This window comes from Passer domesticus, chromosome 3 (assembly GCF_036417665.1).
Source record: "Passer domesticus isolate bPasDom1 chromosome 3, bPasDom1.hap1, whole genome shotgun sequence".
NCBI lineage: Eukaryota > Metazoa > Chordata > Aves > Passeriformes > Passeridae > Passer > Passer domesticus.
This window is the reverse complement of record NC_087476.1, coordinates 69986899-70006710: the sequence shown is the minus strand read 5'-3', so window position 1 is coordinate 70006710 and position 19812 is coordinate 69986899. Positions and strand designations below refer to the sequence as shown.

The 19812-nt window shown below is 36.3% G+C and overlaps 1 protein-coding gene across 3 annotated transcripts in view; it reads right to left on the bottom strand.

The window, feature by feature from the left end:
- Positions 1 to 19812, bottom strand: part of ARID4B (AT-rich interaction domain 4B) — an 88644-nt gene that overhangs the window by 32863 nt on the left and 35969 nt on the right. For all 3 annotated transcript variants that reach the window (XM_064413806.1, XM_064413807.1, XM_064413808.1), the window contains exons 6-12: positions 16000 to 16079; positions 13546 to 13637; positions 10883 to 11021; positions 7164 to 7243; positions 5765 to 5838; positions 4812 to 4957; positions 596 to 668 (exon numbers count right to left, since the gene is read on the bottom strand). In XM_064413806.1, coding sequence (XP_064269876.1) covers positions 596 to 668; positions 4812 to 4957; positions 5765 to 5838; positions 7164 to 7243; positions 10883 to 11021; positions 13546 to 13637; positions 16000 to 16079 — 684 coding nt within the window. The remainder of the gene's footprint in view (positions 1 to 595; positions 669 to 4811; positions 4958 to 5764; positions 5839 to 7163; positions 7244 to 10882; positions 11022 to 13545; positions 13638 to 15999; positions 16080 to 19812) is intronic.

The following is a 19812-nucleotide window of genomic DNA, read 5'->3' as shown; positions in this document are numbered from 1 at the left end:
TGTGAACAGTTTAACTCATTTCATATGGCAATAAGAAGATACTAATTCAACCAGTCATAATAGTAATTTAAATACAGACACCCTCACTCCTGCCTTTTCTTGCCATATATAAAAACCTAGTAAGGATTTAACATAACGACTGGTACTGGCTTTCAAAAACATCATAATCTATGGATAGTGTTCATGCACTTAAGTTATCAGGATTCACAAAAGAAAATTAACATAAAGTAAATGCATTTTTCCATGAGCTAAAAGGTGTGTGTGTTGGTATTTTAAAGTTATTAAACTGAAAATATAAATTAATATGATTGAGAGTATTAAATGTTTGATTATACACTCTATAAGTACACTACAGCAAACACAGTGCAATATATAATCAAAACATAATAAGATAGATATTTATATATATCCATTTATTTCTGAAAGCAGAAATACTGGACTGCATTTTAGGAGATGAGTCAAGTGACAGACTCATCTTCCATATAGTAGGGAAGGCAGAAGGCATGACTATGGTTTCAGTTTCCAAAACTCTACTGCAAAGCACTACTAGTTTACAGGCTCAATTTTTCAAAGTACTGTTAATTAAAATGCCTACCTCTGTCTTCCATGAACTTGTACAACTGCTGAAGAAAGTTCTCTCGTTCTTCAGGAAATGGCTCTATTTCCTCCTGTTTAAAGCAATGCATGCAAGAAAACCATCACCATTTTGAGTTACACTCCCTCATGAAGAAATATAAGGCTGTGATAATTTGGGTTTAAATGTTTAAGTTTGTTTTACTGTAGTCAACAACAGGATATGACACAGAGAGATACATGCTCTCAGTGCTATGCCACATGAAACCAAGTTTTATAAACTACAGTGCTTCAAAACATATAAAACATGGACTGTAAACATTGGATTTTTGACTGATCACTGAAGCATCATAAGTGGATGGATCAAGATGTGTTCTCAATTTTTCTTATGCAGAAAGTCTGGGAGACAGCGCTATTAATGCTCAAGAGATCGTATCAGAAATCTCAGCTCTATTTCTACTGCAGTTAAGTGACTCCTTGGTTCCTGGACAGACTACGTCACTTTCAGAGATGAAGTCACAGAGCAAATGGTGCTTGCACTTTCTTAGGAGTTCTAATCCACTGCACTGGCAAACCGCAGACAGTGGCACTGCATGAGAACTGCCATGGGGCACCAGCTGAGCAGGATCAGTCCCAGAACTGAAATAACAACGGATATTTTGGAAGTTCAGTTCATTGTACTAATAAACCTTTGTATTAGATTTATTTAGATTAATAAACAGTGGAGTTTCATAACAAAGCACTATGGCTTACTTTCTAACACCTCATCATTTCTTTTGGAAATGGGGCTTGCCACAAATAGTAGCAATAAGATATGAGTATTTCAAATTCTGATGACTGAGCTACAGCAAAACAATACACCAAATACGAGTTGATTAATTTTTAATACTAGCCGTAGAGTTTCCAAAAATAACTAGTTATTCAGTAATCTAAACGAAATTATTTTTCTTTGGTGTATTTGCATTCTGTGTTTATAATTTCCATTCTTCAACAGTCTCCTTGTACTAAATATTAAAGCTTCACCTACCCTGAAGCAAGGGGAAAAAACATACTGTCTTTAAAGTCATACTAAGACAGTTGAAAAAAACAAAGAAACAGAATATCATTACTAAACAGAACTGGGAAAAACAAGCACACAAACAAAAACAAACCCCAAACCCTCCAACATCTACTGAATCTATTTAATATAGAGATATACAGCTGAAACGAAGGTCAGGAAAGGCTGTAACTATTATCAAGGAGTAGGGTGGTTTTTTTTAAATTCTGTACTTCCTCTTACCCATTAAATGCACTTGGATGACCATCATAGCAAACAGGCAAAAAAATTTAAGAACCAGTATTCACAACAAGCTGAAACAATTGCCCTTCAGGTATAATTATCAACAGAAATGCAATGAAAATACTCCAATCTTGCAAAGGCAATGCAAGAGGAAAGTCTCTGCAAGGGGCATCACATGCTGGGCATTCGACACCCAGTGTACCAGTAGAAATCAGAGCAGGCAGCTTTGATGGGCAAGGACAGGCTGGGTAAGTTCAGAACATTCATATTCCACAGGCCACGGAGAACAAATTACTTGGGTGGAATGAAACTCCACAGCTGCACAATTCTTTTTTTTTCTCTTCCTTATCTCCCATAGCAGGTACTTGGGAAGGACTTTTACCAGCGTTTGCTGGATCATGGAAAACAGACAACGAGCAGCTACTTGGGTTTCTCATGTTCCTAGCCAACAAGCAAAAACTTGCTGTAAGACATTAGTCTCTCAGAACATTTAGGGGAGGGGTGACAGGTGTCACTGAACAAAACCTTCAAGAAACCCAAAATGTTTTGAGGAAGGAATGTATTCTTTTTAAATACAGGGGGAGATAAGGTAAAGGTGATGAAGAGGCTGAATAAAACACTCCTTTCCTACAGTCAAATGCCTGAAAGGTACTTCTACATCTCTAATGTGATTCACAGAGGTGCCAGAATGGCAAGTGAATGAACACTCCCTAATTATTTTTCCAGCAGAGAACAAAGTAACTTTCTCTACGGAAGTGTGCTAACATGGAAAGCCTAGGACTCTGCATGCCTCTGAAAAGCATTTACACCTTCTCAGAATCTCTACACAGTCAGTTGTATTATACTATACTATCTGTTAATAATCTCTCAATCCACTTAGACAACAAGGTTTCCTAGATAATGCTTTGAAGCAGGCATGTCACACTGTCATATCTGCTTATTTTCAAGTTACACAACCAGAGTGCTAACTGGTCACTCTGCAGTCCCTCATGAATTTGTCTACACTACAAGTGAAAATAAAGTGGCTTCTACATAGGATAATAAAATCCAGGAAAACAACATGTTTTTTGCAACACAAATTCACACACTAGTATAGCACAGCACTGGAAGAGAGGGTCTTTGACAACTCTTTTACCTACTGTCAGATTTTGGAAAGTAAAGGAAAGCCATTTTCCTGTCTCTTCCATTAAGGGAAAAAAACAAGGCAACTACTCTTCTGTCAACTCCTATCTATATAGGCTGTAAGCATGTATATAGGTATGAGATACAGAAGAGCATCTATGTATGTATCTACAGAATGGGGTGAACATACATATAGGACAGATGTATCTATTTTTGAAGTCTGTGGTGACATCTTTAAGAGCTTGGATTTTCTGTTTTGTTTTGTTCTGGTTTATGGGTAGTAGGACCACACGGATGGCCTGAGGCAAGCCATCATGTCCTGGGAAGCAGTAAAACAACCTGCAGGTGGCTCAAGTCCCAAGAGCGGGCCCACAGGTCCTGTTTGGGAAGAAATGCTGCTTGATAAGGTTATAGGTACAAAATAATAAGGAGGAGTTTTGTACCTATAACCTATAAGGAGTTATAGGTACAAAATAACAAAAACAAGAGAAGAAGCTGCAGAAACTGCTCAAAAATGGGTAGAAAGGAGACACACGTGCCACTGACCACGACGGAGAGCAAAGAAGAAAAAAGAGAAGTGAAAAAAAAAAAGCCTCTGTTTTAGAATCTTCCTAGTTCAACAAATAACTGAAATCACTGTTCACTGGAAAAGATATTATCACAAGAGGTGATACAGTAAATTCCAAAATATTTGTGTGAGATGAAATCTTTATGTCTAGCACATGGAAAGATTAGCTCAAACAATGTCACATGCAACTAAGAGGAGCGCAAGAGAGGGTGTTGAAAGAGTCAAGGTCAAATGTTTACAAATGCTATAGCTAAAGGATCTGTGTTTTTCACCTAAAAGTAGTGCAGGAATGATCACTATATAAAGACGATATGTCATTCTGCATAGACACAAACCTATCTACATGCATCATGTTCATGGCTGGACATGAACACGCTGACAAGGTTCAGAAATTGTATTGAGCCCAAGGAACTATTCCTTGCTCCTCAAAATACTAAGTAGAGCACTGGCTGCCCTTGTAAACTTTTGATCAGAGCTGGATAATCTTCTGAAAGCTTAAAGAGGAGGCAGAAAGAAATTATAAGCATGAAGAGGTGACAAAGTCATAACTTCACACTTTTGCAGTCTCCCAACACATTTTAAAGAAAAGAATGACTAAAAGATGAAACACTATCTTCTGGTATGCCTGAGCAACAATATCCATGGGCGATGGACTGAGTTAAGGATCCTGACAACTATTTAAGACCCAGACCAGTTCAGTTTCTTCTTCACAATTCCCCTACTAATAGGAAATTAAGTCTGCTGCATTACTGGTACTTGCTAGAAAATTAAGAGAACAGCTCTCAAACCCTAGTGAGAGAAAAAAGTGATTACGGCAGATACAGATTTAGAGTACCACAGGAAGGTACAGAGAAGTAAAAGGTTCAAAAGCCTCTCTTTCAGCCTCTCAGCCAGCTGTGAAATGAAGTTCTTTCCACTAACTTTCTTCTTTTCTCATCTTGATTTTTTTTTTCAGGACAGAAGGCTGGGGGTAAAGAACACATGATCACAAAACCAAGCATGAGGTGGGGACTCCATACTTGCAGAACAAAAAAGAGAAGAAAGGTGGAAGTGGAGTGCATGGGGGCTAATGCCTTGATTGCAAGTTCTGCTTCAATACACAGGGTCGCCAGAGAGATAGCTTGGAGTGGAGCAGTTCTTCTGCAGATCTGGGAAAGAGTGAGTTACCCAATAATGCCTATGTTAACCTGTTATATGTCCCCTAATATTAAAATGTCCCTGCTAATTTTTATCAGCTGTGTATCTGTGCCATTTACTAACTTCACTTGCCTCTTCCTCACTGCTGTTATCCTCTTTTTCTTTTTCATCCTCTTCTTCTTCTTCAGCTTCACTGCTGGAGCTGTCTTCTTTCAATTCTGTTTTCCAGTTACTAGGAACAGTTCTGTTTTTACGGAATTCAAGTGCTTGGTCAAAAGCTGTAAAAGAATCAGCCTCTGTTAACACTGCAGGAAGTATCAGTTTGCACATATATTTCAATTAAAAAAACAGTAATGAAGAGAGAAGAAGGAAAGACTGCTAAATAACAATTCCTCTCCAGATTCAAAGATCCTCAACAACCACTCCATGTTGTCCATCCTTATTTGTCTTATCCCGTCAAACTGGCCTAGTGCTCTCTGCACATCAAGGCACTCGGAAATATTACTAGTATTTTTACCATGTCAGTGTCTACAGACACAAACAAGGATCTTCTGCGTAAGGTATATGTGAAAATTTAACTGAGGAAACCCCTATCCAACAGGTTTACACTGCAGTTTATATACATCAAAAAGGGAGGGCAAGGAGGAAGAAACAATCACAAGCTAATCTAAGCAAGCTTAAACTTTCAAATGCACCCACAATTCCAGATTTTCAAAGCTCATAAAGGCAACTTACTTACAACTGTTAGGGGTGCTACTGTGAGAATAATTCAATAAAGTTCTAAAGCAAAAGGAAAAATCTAATGTATAGAATCAATGTGTGCATATTGACATGCCTACACTTAAAGCTAGTGCAGAGCAGGTAGGATGCTGCTTTTGGGCCTTTTGCTCAGTCAGGTTTTATTTGTTTAAAAAAAAGTAGTTCCTCTAACTTTCCGTAAGTGTTCTCCTTCAATATATTATTCTGTAACAAAAGAGCCTATATTTTAGTATCTTTAAGACATGAATCAATCTGCCAGAGATTTAGTGCAATTCACGTAACTAAGCAAATACATACAAGTGTTTCTCCCAGGAAGTTATTTTTACCTTGTTTTAACAAAGCGTCAGGCTTTGGTGAAGTTTCACTGATTTCCCGGACATCTTTTCTTGGCACAGAAACACTGCAGAATTTAGAAAGTGTTAAAAAAAATTAAAGTATTTTAAAGGTAAACTAACTATACGATACAAAGCTCCCATTAAGATTATAATACACTTACTAAAGATACGTAAGAAGCATATGAAATATACCTTGACAATTCTATAGTGTTAGTCTGGCAGTGTTAGTCAGTGGATTAAAACCAAAACTTTTACATTAAATTGATTAAACTATATGCATTCACTGCATACTAAAGAAAGCATGCTACTTCCACAAACAGGTAGATTCTGGAATCTTCCATATATGTAATACTTTAAACACACACATGAATTTGACATTAATTTAGAACCTTACCTTGCTTAAAACATAAATGAGTATTAGTGTAAATTGTCAATATGAAATTAAAGACTTTCAAATTGTGAGAACAAAGCACTGATTTTTCTGATTTCTACTTTGTCTACAACCAAGGAAGCAAATCTGAATTGCAGCTCTGGAGGACTGGGGGCTGGCTAAGTGCCTGTGTATGTGTGCACACATCTTATGTGTGTTCTTTGGGTGACGTGCACTGATGCCTAAAAACTAACAAATGGTAAAGTAATACCCTAGACTTAGTAAGTAATTAAACCACAATAAAACTGTTAAATATTTAAATATCCTTCTTGCAAAACATTGTGTTGAACTGAACCAAGCACAATAAATAGCTGCAACTTTTGAAATAAAAACTAAAACCTAGAAAAAAGAATTCTATTGTTGTGAGTTTAAGAACACGAAGTTCTTTATTTTGTTGCAAATACCAGTCTGGTTTTCTATGCTTCTCTATCCTTTTTCCTACTTTGAGTAGCATTACAGCTCTTTGCAAGGAGCACAGTAAGATGCAGTTGCAGTCTAGACTGAGATAAACATATGCCTTACTACCTTCAAACAAGAAAGAGGATTTCTGTGTGTGCACGTGGTGTACGTGCAGGCATGCACACATCCCCACCGACCCTTCTGTAGCTGGATAAGCTTACAGCCACATCCTTGAAAAGCACTGCTCTATTCCAAGCACAGCAGGAAAGTTTTTCAGGCCATTCTTGAAGTCACGTAATACAGCAGTGTTTGCCACAATTTTAACAATGAAATTAAAACTAAGACAGATAGATTTATGCATCCCATTACTAATACTGACAAAGTTCAAGACTAATTTCATCACCATGTAGGCTGTTAACAGTTTTTTAAACATTAGAAAAATCTTGGCAGGAACTCACTGAGCTTACTGATGCTATTAATACTTTAACCAACACATCTCATACTACATTTCACTTGAGATATACATTTTGTTCAATTATCAAACTCAACATTCCTACTCACAATTTGCCATCCTTGAATGAGCGAACAAGAATATTGTCTTTTTTCACCGCAATATCATCACTACAATCTGGACAAACCACCTGCAAAGATATTACAATTGCAAAGTTTAGAAAGAAAAAGCTAAAACAAGAGAGTAATAGTAAATAGCAGTGCTTCTCTAAAAGCTTTTGTGCTCATTTCTCGCTGGCAACCCTGAGATGAGAGCAAGTGAGATCCCCCAAAACACAGGAGTGATGACCTCCTGAAATTACTGAATGCATGAGGTCATGCTCGCTCCTAGAGAGAAACCGAAGGCTGCTGCCAGAAACATAAGAACAGCATTCTGACAAAATGTCAGTCTGTCATGCCTCTACAGCTTATTCTACTCCTCATCCTAAAAGGACAGAAATTTCACCAAGTGCTGCCACCTGACTTAGAGACTTTTTCTGAAAACTTCTAGAAATGGCAAAGATGTGATCACACACAGGGTCAAAACCAAAAGCTAACAGGATTTATGAAATGCAATTTTATGAGGGAAGATTTACAAGTAATCTGCCTAGGAGAGGAGAGCACCTCAAGTACAACTATTATGATAGGTTCTTTAACTCAAGAAGTAGACTAATCAAGTCTAGCACCGAGACAACATATTATTTGTTGCAAATTTAAAAGCTATTTAAATTTTGTTAAACCAGGATACAACCACTAACCAAAAAGCACCAAGAATTAAAAAAAAAAATTGAATTGCCAAAGATATGCAACAGAAAAGCAACAATAATGTGCATAGATCCCTGAAAGTTAGGAAAATTCTGGCTGCTACAAAATCTCAAGGAGCAGCAAATGAGTGTAGCCTAAGTTAGCCCAGGTAAATACCTCTTCTCTCTCTATACCAATTTTTGCCTTAATTTTCCACCAAATACAAAGATACTAAATGGAAAAAAGTTGGGTTTTTTCCCCCTCCTTACATAGGTCACCGCCTATGCAGCACTTTAGGAGCTAAAGTCAAAAGTTCCAAGTGATTTGGAAATAGACTTGCATATCACAAAACATAGGCTAAATATGGTCCTCAAGACAAATAAAACTCAACAGACCAAGTACCAAAATTCAATGTATTCTATGGTCTACAAAAAAATTACTTTAGGAAATGACAATTTTCTAACTGGAATTATGCTTGAGATACAGCTTGCAATGTCAGGGTAAAAGATAATGATTATCAACCTCTATTTTAAACTGACAAGTGCAAACTCTTAGCTTCTTAAAGATGAGAAAGGCTCTTCAGGCTTTAGTTACCAGTCTTCTAGAAGCATCAAGATTTTAGTAGTCAGAAATCCATTCAGAGGTTGGAAAACAGCTTACCATAACCTCATCTAGTGCTTTTACATCAAGCAACATCACCACAATTTTGCCTGAATCAAGTTCTCAATTTCCTTGCAAAACAAACTCCACTGGAGTCATAGGAGGATGAAAGAGATGATCCTATGTAAACTCAATTTTCTGAAAATGCTGCAGGCAGATTTCCTCACTGCACCTTTCAAAAGCCTTTAAGTACACATTAAAACTCAGCAATGCTTTAAGGCTTACTGAATCACACTCTTTGACATAAGGAGCAGCCGTCAGATCCTTTTACAATTCTAGTTAGTCACTGTACTCCCCCCTTCCCCACAGAACTAACAGAAAACAAGCAAACAAAAACCCCACCAACCCAGACATGTATGCAGGATTAAAACAATGCAGTCAATCACCAAGTCCTCAGAGTAATTTTTACCAAATTTAGACTTCTACAGTTCTAAATTTGTAAGTGATAATCTCCTTGGTTATAGGCGTGATCTCCAAAGTACTCGGTTTCCACTACTAATCTTAATTGTTACTTGTTGTAAAGGTTTAGACTAATCCCTAAACTTGTTTTGACATAATAAACTTGTACAATGCCCTCTGTGCTTATACACAAAGTATCTGCATATAATATCATTAATAAGAAATAATGCTGAGATACACGTTCTTCCACAAACTAAACCTGAATTTTCATGACATTATTCATGAAATTACCATAATAGAAAGTTAATGCAAATTTTATCAGTAATAAGATAAGATTACTTTGTTGATACAGTAGAGGTAACCTGCTCACAGGGTAAAAAAATCAAGAGGCATAGCTGTTGGAAAGGGGATTATAACAAAGAAAACCAAGCCAAACCAAAAAAGGCAGCTATTTGAGGTACAAATCTATCCTTTGGCACAGTTTTTCTGGTTAAATGCAGTACAATGTTTGTTTGCAGAGCTATAAACCTGATTACTGAAGTAAGAGTTAATCTAGGATAAGCTATTTCAGAGTTAACAAGCTTCACCCTCAAACTTTATCCCCCTACTGCTTTTCATTTGTTGCAGGAGGCTATTCCAATCTTCAAAAGAAAGCCAAAGAAACAATTGTCTATCTTTAGTATATCTTTGGAGCAGAAGCAAAAGTTCAGCTCCTCCTTAGTATGGGACCCATGGCTGTCCTGAGCAGCATCACACGAGCCAAGCAAGCCCAACCCTTTCCAGAGAGCATGCCATGGAAACTGGTACCTGGCATGGGCAGGACCAGAAAGGCAAACCCAACAGTACGGCATAAAACTGCTCAAGCCACTTTCACTGACCACTTCTCTGAGTGAACTGTGAGGCAGGTAATACTGCATCCCCTTGATGACAGCTTTCAGCAAAGAAACATCTCAATTTTTCTTGTTTATCACTGAAAACTTCTCTTAAAGCTATCTGCTGTAAATATGGTATCTCCTTGCTGTAAATTCTGCCCTCTCCCTTGTAAAAAAGACTACAGTGACTCTTTCTCTGCCACAAACTTCCCCAAAAGAATTCCTACTGGAAAGCTGCTGGACTGCATTACAAGACACAGCAGGTGACAAGCAGAATGCTGCAATTGAGAGCTACTGCACATACTAAGAGGAGTTAAACGCTATTGTATGCATAGTTTCAAAAGCAGAGCACAAGTCCCCCTGAAATTAGATAAACATGTTAAGCTTTCATTGCCAGGAAGGAATTAATCAATGATTTACAATTGAAAATAAAATAAAAATTAAAAAGCATGGTACTAGAAGGTACCACATATAGAAATATATTAATTTCCAAATCAATCAGTGAGTCTACATGCAATTACTAGCCTGTCTGTGATATTTTTTTAGAAGTTAATTTCTTAAAAACTGTCTTTAAGACAGAATAAAGGAAGAAAAAAATACTGTTACCAAAAGGCTACAGTGTAATTTTAAAGTAAATTTATTGTCAATATTCCACTACCTACTGTAGTGACCAAGAAAAAAAATTTGATTTTATTATCCAATGTGTTTATATTGAATTTTGAAAAATCATGTCTATGTAATCACTAAACTTCCCCTCCCTTAGTACTTTATATTTCCTTCCTTGATAAAACTCAGTAATTTGGAAAATTGATATACAATAGCTTAGGAAAAAAGCCCTGAAGTTCTAGTCCAATAGTACTAAATACACTGCTGAGCTAGAATTAGGTCAACAAGTTCTAGCTGTTTGGAAAAACTAAGGCCATGTTAGCAATCCCTTTTTTTTAAACAAACTTATCTAGATATATTTCCTTTGACTGTTACTGTCAAGTCCAGTTTGAAAAGACACACTCTAAAATTCAAACAAAAATCACCAAAATTTAAAAAAAGCTCCACCTCTCTCAGTGCCTAGAAAACAAGAAAAGCTGTAGAAAATTATAATGAAGATGAAACACTTACCAAGGCTGGAAACCACAGAGCTTTCTTTTTATCCACACTGAAGCAGTCCACGCACACAACTTTTCCTAGTAACTCATCACTTTGTTTCCTATCATCTTCATCTTCATCGCTGGAAGAGGATGAAGATTCTTCTTCAGGACTAAACAACAGAAAGAGACTTAAAACTCAACTATTCAAAACTTGCTTATTGTAATTACAGGAGATCCAAAGCACATTATTAAAGATACATAAATAGCAGCAACTTGAATTGTCTGTTAGCTGTTTTGGCATAAAAGTGAATAAAGTATTTATAATTATATTATAGTAACAATTCAAACATTACAAACTCAGAAATGCACATTTACTAGTAATACACATAAAACTCAAACAAAACACCACCATGCACCCATATGGAGGAAGAGCAAAGCACAGTCACTGTATTCAAAGTGAAACCATTTTTCCCTACAGAAACACTGTTAAAAAAATACTGTTGCACTTGTAGTTTTGAAACAATGTTAAGCTAAACTATTTTGGTTTTCCCTCTTTAGCTCTCTATGCTTTTACTTCAACAACCACACAGAATGGAAAGCTATTTTGAGAGAGGACAAATCTCTGAAGAAAAAGCATCAAATACAAAGATGAACAGCAAAGAGAAAGTCTGTTTATCCTTAAACAGTTCTTTAAAGATGTGCAGTGAAGCACTTCTATGACTTTCAACTTCACATTGAATGAAGTGTTAGAATATAAGTAGATGGGCCAAGACACAAATCCATTTTCATTTAAAAGGGTTCTGGCTCATTGTTTTGACTGTTCAAGTACAAAGCTGCACCTGGTTTTAACCATATGAGGAGTCTAAATATACAAATTAGTCCAACTAAAATTACTTGCAACCAAAAAACCCAAAAATCCTCTCCTGATGCTCTCTATCTTTTTTAATAGTCACTTCAAAGGTTAATCCTCAGAAAATATACAGCATCTTCAATGAGCACAACCACCATTACTTCAAAAGCTATCTTCCAGTTGTCACATAACTGCTTTTGAGTACAAACTCCAGCCCTAACCACAAACTCAGTTACCATTTGGGTAACAGAAGGCAACTGATGTACAATTTAAGGAGAATTTCCTTTTCTCCATCTTAAATTTATGTTATTTTCAGTGATGATAATTGTTTTGGTTTAGCATTGTTTTATTTTTTTCCTTTAACATTCCTTTTTTTTTAAAGTAATGGTTTCTTTTCAAATATATTAAAGTCCTTCAAGCTGCTTTCTGGGGCTCAAGAATCTCTTGTAGGAAGAGAAAAAACTCAAAGACTAAAAAGAAAGGCAGAACTATTTTGGAGAGACTACTTCCTAACTCAAATTGCACAGATACTGGCGTAAGTGTCTTTAAACTCAGTTAACTCTGTATTTACAATGAGACAAAGGTAAGTGTGTTGCTTCCGATGCAATAATGTCCTGTACAACCCAGTCAGAGACCCCGAGGATGCTACAATGACATTCTCTGTGGTAATGCCAGCTTTTTTTTTTCCTTCACTACCTTACAAATCAGTAACTCAACAATTTTCTGAGTACATTTATAGCTCCTCTACGTATACAGGGAAACACTTATTTCAAGATACTAGAAAGTGCAAAAACCCAAGCATGAAAACCACTACACCTAAAAATTTTAAGCAAACAAGCAAAAGAAAAAAAAAAAAAAGAAAAAAAAAAAACCACCACAGAAATGCCCCCACCCCCACAAAAACCTCACAACCCACCCACAAACAGTGAAGAAAAGGCACTGGATGACATAACACTGGTTTATCAAGACCACAGCTACCAAGAATTTTGGTACCTAAGAAATCTTGAACTTTGTTTTTATATCAGTAAACTTTGCTGCAAACTATGCTAAAAGCAGTGGAAAAAAACTGATGCACAGGAAGTTCCACCTGGATATGAGGAAGAACTTCTTTATTGTGCAGGTGATGGAACACTGGACTAGATTGTCCAGAGAGGTTGTGGAATCTCCCTCACTGGAGATGTTCAGGAACCATCTGTACATGACCCTGGGCCAGGTGCTCTAGGACGACGCTGCCTGAGCAGGGAGCTTGGAGCAGATGATCCATTGTGGTCCCTTCCAACCTGACCCATTCTGTGATTCAGTAATACTGTTCATCTATTTCTAAAAGCCCTTCAGAGAGCCTGTACTGAGAAACCAAAGGTCTACAGGAGGATTCTGGGACCTTCCACAAAGACTTCCTATCAGCTGCACAAGGACTGCATTGTAATTATTTTAGCTTGAGTCTAACATATTTACAACACCACAGAGATGTTTGTCAATATCATTCATTGTCACATTTCACATTTCTATTTGGAATGCCACCTTGGTGGGTTTTTTGTTGTTGTTGTTGTTGTTGTTTTTATTTGTTTGTTTGTTTTGTTTTTGGGGTTTTTTTTCTTTAAATCAAGGAAAAGCTCTTGTCTATACCTGGTACTATTTTAAATATTGATTGCATGAAAACTTGAAATGCTTGTATGCAACAATAGACATGAACCTGAGTTTCAAACTGAGTGCTAAACATTTTTCATCCAGCCTCCTGTTTTTTTAATAAGAGAAGCCTGAACATGCAAATAATAAAGCCTGGCACACACTGAAAGCTTCAGAATTTATTAGACACAGCACAGATATCAAAATATTTAACTTACATATGATTGGATCTCCTTCCCCTGTTGGTTTTCTTTCCTATAACAGGAGTCCCAAAGTGTTCAGGATTGGTGAGTGGAAGCTGATCTAATGTCTGTTGAAATGAAAAAATACATATGCATATACCTAAGAAAAAGCTGGCATAAGTTATTCTCCAAACCACCTGCTTCACTGAAGCAATTTTTGTCAACAGAGACTTTCTCATTACGAAAGAAATACAGAAGTACATATTTCACACTTACATTTTAAAAAAGGAATGTGTTTTGTTTTGCAGGATTTTTTCAACACTTTCTTTGCACCTCTGAATAATTAACTTTTGTCAAACATACACAAACAATTCTTCCCAGAAGTCTTGCCTTTGGACCATTAAAACACAGAGAAATAAGTACCAGGTATTCTGCTCACCTGGCATATTCCATCTTTACCAGATTAATTTTCTGCCTATCCTATAATTAGACTAAATACTGAATCATCTACTAAAAAATGAACAAAGGTCCCCATTGAAATGAAACAGCAAGATCTCTCAACAGCAGCAAACATGACAACTTATTTTAATTTTTTGTCAGTAATTCATACTTTGATATGTGAGAGAGATTTTGAAACAATTTTAAAGAGGCTGCTATATTGATAATTGGGAGGGTGCTAATTGATGCTGTATCAGCATCAAAACAAAAAGAGGGAGAGAAAGAACTTTCCCTCTTCAGGAAGAATCTTCCAACAGAAGGAATTCATGGACATGCAGTATCTTCTCTCTTTAAGCCTGCTGTTACCTGTTTAAATGATAACTATTCTTGATTTGAAGGCTCCTGGTACACAAAAATTTTTTGTACAGCCACTTATTGTTGTTCTTTGCAAGAAGGCAGAAAGCCTTCCAAATTAAATATAGTCCTCTGACTTCAACTTTGTCATGTACAAATTTTTCAATGTGCAACACCGACAAGCATCTCAGAAGTGTTCTGTCTCAGACAGAATTGACTGAGGGACAATAAAACTGGCTTTTTAGAATCTAAAAATAAATGTATGACTACTTCTGAGTGTGGTGGACATCCTAAAAGATTCTACACCACGCACTTGGGAAGCAGTATCAGAACAAGACAACTGTGGGGCACTGGCCTAATTACAAAAGAAATTTGAGATGCAATATTCCCCGCTGCGTAGCTGTGCAATCACAAGGTAATTATTAGAAATGTACAACGTGTTTCATTCAGAGCTGGTGACAGTGAATTTCAAATCAGTGACTTCTGGGAAAAAACATCAAAAGTGTAGATGACAAAAAAGATGATAAAAATAACAAGTACCACTCATGTGAATGTAAGGTTTCTTTGAACCTGACAAAACAATCTGAATTACTCTTATTCAGCCAAACAGGTCACAAAGCAATATATGTAGACCAAAATTTTCAACCCATGCACTCTAAGGTAATACTCCTGAAACCATATTAAAATACTATCTATGGAACAGAAGAAACCTATTCTTCAGTTGTGCTGATCATTAATAACAAAGAATTAATTGAAGGAATACCACAATCTTTAAAATTATAGCATTTCTATCGGAATCTAGATTTAGGCATCTAATTAGGCTCCCACCTTTATATATGTTTAATCCTGATTCAGGATTCTAGAAGATACCTTAATCTTCACAAGAATGCAGCATGCAAACAACAAACTCAGCTGACTGCAGTAACAGCACACTTATGTAGAACAAAAAAAACCCCATCTTCAGCAGCTGTCCAATAAACAAACATGTTTACATAAATCTGCCCATCCATCCAGAGTGTCTTACATAATATGAAGGAATAACCCTCATTCTGAAATTCCAATTATTTGGAATGTGCTACAAATGTTTGCATACTTTAATGTGTAAATCACCTCTAAGACATGAACCAGCTTCAAAATACTGGTAGCTGTTGTCAAATAAACAAGTAACAGCAACTTATTATTGGCCATTTAGAAGAAAAGCATTTATGTTTCATCAACAATTACAAATTGGGTTTAACCATCAAAAATGCAGCAGAACTTCATTATGTACAACATCATAAAGTTGTGATGTACATGAAACACGTACATTAGTTTTTTATGTTATAAATTATATTACTTTTCATGTTATAAGTATACTGTACTTATTTTTCGTCGCTAATACAGGTAATTTTTTATACAATGCAAAGTAGTTGTGTGATCACAGGTTTTTTGTGTGATCTACAATCTACAAATTATCAATAATATGAAAATGAAAAAGATAAAATGCTGATTTTGTTTCTTAACTTACACAGTTTGGTGAAATCTAACTGTATTTCTTGCTTTTAAAGAAGAAAACGCCAGACCCTGTGGATTGCACCTTGCATAGCCCTTATTTTTAGTAGCATGGATATACATAACATACTAAAAATTGAGGTAATAAAAGTATCACTTTTAAATTTTTCTAAATAAAAAGTTACAATATAAAAACTCTTCAATTACCTCACTCTCAGCAAAATGTCTTTCTCCTTTTAAACACAGGGAAGAGCGTCTCAGAGTCTTCTCATCACCATCATCAAATACTGCCACCAGATAAGAAGTGAGGAAAGAAAACATTTCTTTTTAACTCAGGATATTAATAAGCAATTCATGTACATGTCAGAAAGAATGGGATATATATTCCTGTAATTAGGCCTTGGAACAAACCTATGCCCAGGTAATGCTGCAGATCCAGTAAAGCATTTCACAGACTGACCAAATACAAACACATAAGCTGCTCTCTCACCACAGCTACTTTACACTTGCATGCCTTGAGTAATCAGTAGTTGACCAAACAATTCATGGTGCCATGAAATTAAATGCAACACACTAGAATTCAAAACCTACTTTTTCTAACATTCAAAAACTATTTTTTGTAATATTTACAAATTTTAAAGAATTTAATTACACAACTCCTGTGACATTCAAGTGGAAGCTCTGCTTCCATGGAGAAACATAAGTGGATATTTCTGGAAAAAAACTGCAATTTATCATTGTATGGAAGTTCAATGTCTTTCTCTACTGACTTCATGCAACTATGCTACAGAACAACAGCGATACCATCCTAAGAAGATGACAATAGCCAAAGTGGTGACAATCATCAAAACCATTCTACTGACAGAACAACTATGCAGCTCCCAGTTTCTAGACTTTTTGCTGTCTCTGCTATCACTAGGTCCACTGGAAACAAGTTCATAATACAGTTCATTCAGCTACATCCTTTAGAATCCTGGAATGCACTGCATGCATTTAAGGTGGGGTCTTCAGAACCTGATGAACTGGTCACATAAAAAGTAAGCTTTTGCAGTAAGTAAGTCTTCTGCAGGTACTTAACAGATGAAAACCTGGTGACAGATTTTAACTCTTAAGTTTTGCTAGTACTGTTCAGTGAGAAGAGAATTTACCTCTTCTCCCCTCTTGAGCAGTGATAATTATTTTCTTGCTCCCACACAGAAGTGACCTCAAAGACTTTTTTGGGCACAGAAACAACCCCAAGATAACATAAAAATATTTCATTAAAAAAAAGTTTCAGCAACTTCTTAACATGTCTCTTTCACCTTCATTTAAACATTCTCTTCTGTCCATCAACAGATCAAAGCTACAGTCTTAGGAGAATGGCTGACCAGCAAGAGTAGAAAGATTAAATTAATTTCTTGCTTTCTGATGGAGGGTGCTCTACTCTTCAACATTTACTAACTCAAAAATATACAAAAAGCAACAAGGTACATCAAAATTCTTGACTAATATTTACCTGACATTAAAGAACCAGTTATTTAGTTCTGTGAATTCTTCATCCCTATATAGAATTGAGTACTGTTGATGAAGAAACTTCCCCTTGTAACTACAATTCCCCAGTTTGTCTTATAATTGTAAGTAATTGTTGAACACTGTTCAATTGTGATACAGTATCAGTTAGAGATGCACATCCCTCACTTCAACATTTGCTGTAAAGTGTCAATGGCAAGAACTGCACACAAACCACTTAGATTCGGAACTGCATCTCAAATGGTCAATGCATACCAAGCCCCCCTTTGGTTAAGTGAAGTAGAAGTCAGCAGGTTCCTAATCCACTTTGTGTTAATTAACAAAACAGTCTCCTTACATAATGAGAGATAAAAAAAATAAACCTATCCACTTCAAGAGATAAGCTGACTACAGCAGAGGTAAACCTATTCTGAGCTAGGCAGGTAGCCACATAATGTGCCCTATGTGGTTATCTGCTTGTGACCTCTTCCCTGCCAAAGGGAATCTTAATCTTGTTCCATAACATGAATACTTTCAGAGGAAAAGCTTGACCTTCCTGGAAGACTTATGTGATCAGAATGCCACATATGGTTTAATGACTATGACATTCTGATCTACTGGAACATCCTGAAAACAATCTACTGAGCAGGCATCAGCAGTGCAATGTATTTAAAATCACATATTCTGAAATTGGACAAGAAAAGCCAGGGAGAGTAGGGAAGAAAAGATACAGCTTAATGCAACCAAAACTACTTTGAATTCTGTGAAAAAGCATTGTGACAACTAAACGTGCAGAAGGGGATGAGACTACTTTTGAACATGCATAGCTCTGCATTTGCAGTAAAGCAAATAATCCTGCCATTTTCTTCCCCCCTCATAGTAAACACAGACTTTAGGAGACATTTATATGAATGACAAAACAGTATCTAGTTACCATGACTTAAATACCTTGAATTCTTTGAGGATTTTTCACAGAGCAGGCAAAACTAAGGACACTTACGTATGTATCTATATGTGTGTGTATATATATACATTTATTTATTTATATATGTATGCCTATTAAATTTACAAGTTTTATGCACATATATATATATTACACACACAGTACTACACTAATTTTAAAAGACTATACTAGTGGGATTTTTATAAAAATTTAAATTTAGTTTTTGCTGTTCTTTGGTAGGAAAGCAGTAGCACCAAAAAAAAAACATGTAAGCAAATTGATGCACAATTTCTATTCAGTCAACACCTTATGAATACAAGACATACAGGGACATTCAAAGCAACTTTGCCCATTCTTCAGTGTTAAGAGGTCTCAAGCAGCCCTCAAAGGGTTAATCCTCCACAGATACTGCTGCAAGGGCACACCTGGTCTTAAGTAACTTTTGGAAAGGTACTTCAGATGGATCTATGCCTTCACAAAGTTTTTTCACCAAATCATAGGAATTTTATTCACGAAATCATTAAGAGTGCAAATAATTAGAGGCTCCTCAGCTAGTGCTAGGACAATAATAGGTAACTGCTAGTTAAGATGAGTGTCAATTCTGGAATCTGGTAAATGGCAGCTATATCTTACAGCAGGACTTTGACTCAGATCTGCAAAGTCATCACTGTCAGTAAAAGTAATTCTCATCTCATTCCACTCACCCTCCTGACAAAGATTATTCTAATCATCCACAGCTAGAGTCAGTTCTCTACCAAAGTGCACTACACTGCCAGCAGCTGTGCTGCTTTCACCAATTCTGCAAGGCCAACATGCTTTTGTCCACTTTTATCTACAAAACACAAGAGTTGAGACTGAAACCCATACTTCTTCCTATTTCCCAAGTTCAGGATTTTTGACAGACATCTCCTTTGACTGCAACTCTGTGACATCTACCTTCAAAATTTAATATGCATGGATTCCTATCTTATTCTTCTTGCTGAACTGCTAACCTCACACTTTCTCAGAAACATAAACAGAGACATACAACACAGTTCTAACACCAGCTATACCATTTGCTTCTTAAAAGCTCTCATATCTGATCCACTTCTGTACTAATTACCAAAACATTATCTATAATGTTAATTCTTGTCTTTGTACCTTATGGTTCACCCCAACCTAACCCAGCTGCACCTTTACTAATAGATTCTACTTTTCGAACAGGAAAACAGACATTTTTTCTTCACACTTATCTGTAAGGTCTTATGTAAATTTAGAGCTCCATTCTCTTCTGAAAGGACTATGACTAAGGAAAATAAACTCTTTCTCTAGTTGTTCAACATCACCTCACTAACAATAATCCATACATCAAAAGTCTTGCTAAAATCCTGTCAAGATCTAGTCATCTTCCCATATCTACCCAGGAGAGGGCTACGTAGTTTTTCAAAAATCAATACATTTCCACTATGTAAATTTAGAAAAACCTCCACGCTCTACTGGACATAGAGCATGTGGTATATTATCAAACATCTGAAATATCACATTATAATAAGCTAAGTATATACTAATAGCAGCTGTTGTAAGGGCTAAGTCTGGGAGTGGGGAAAATT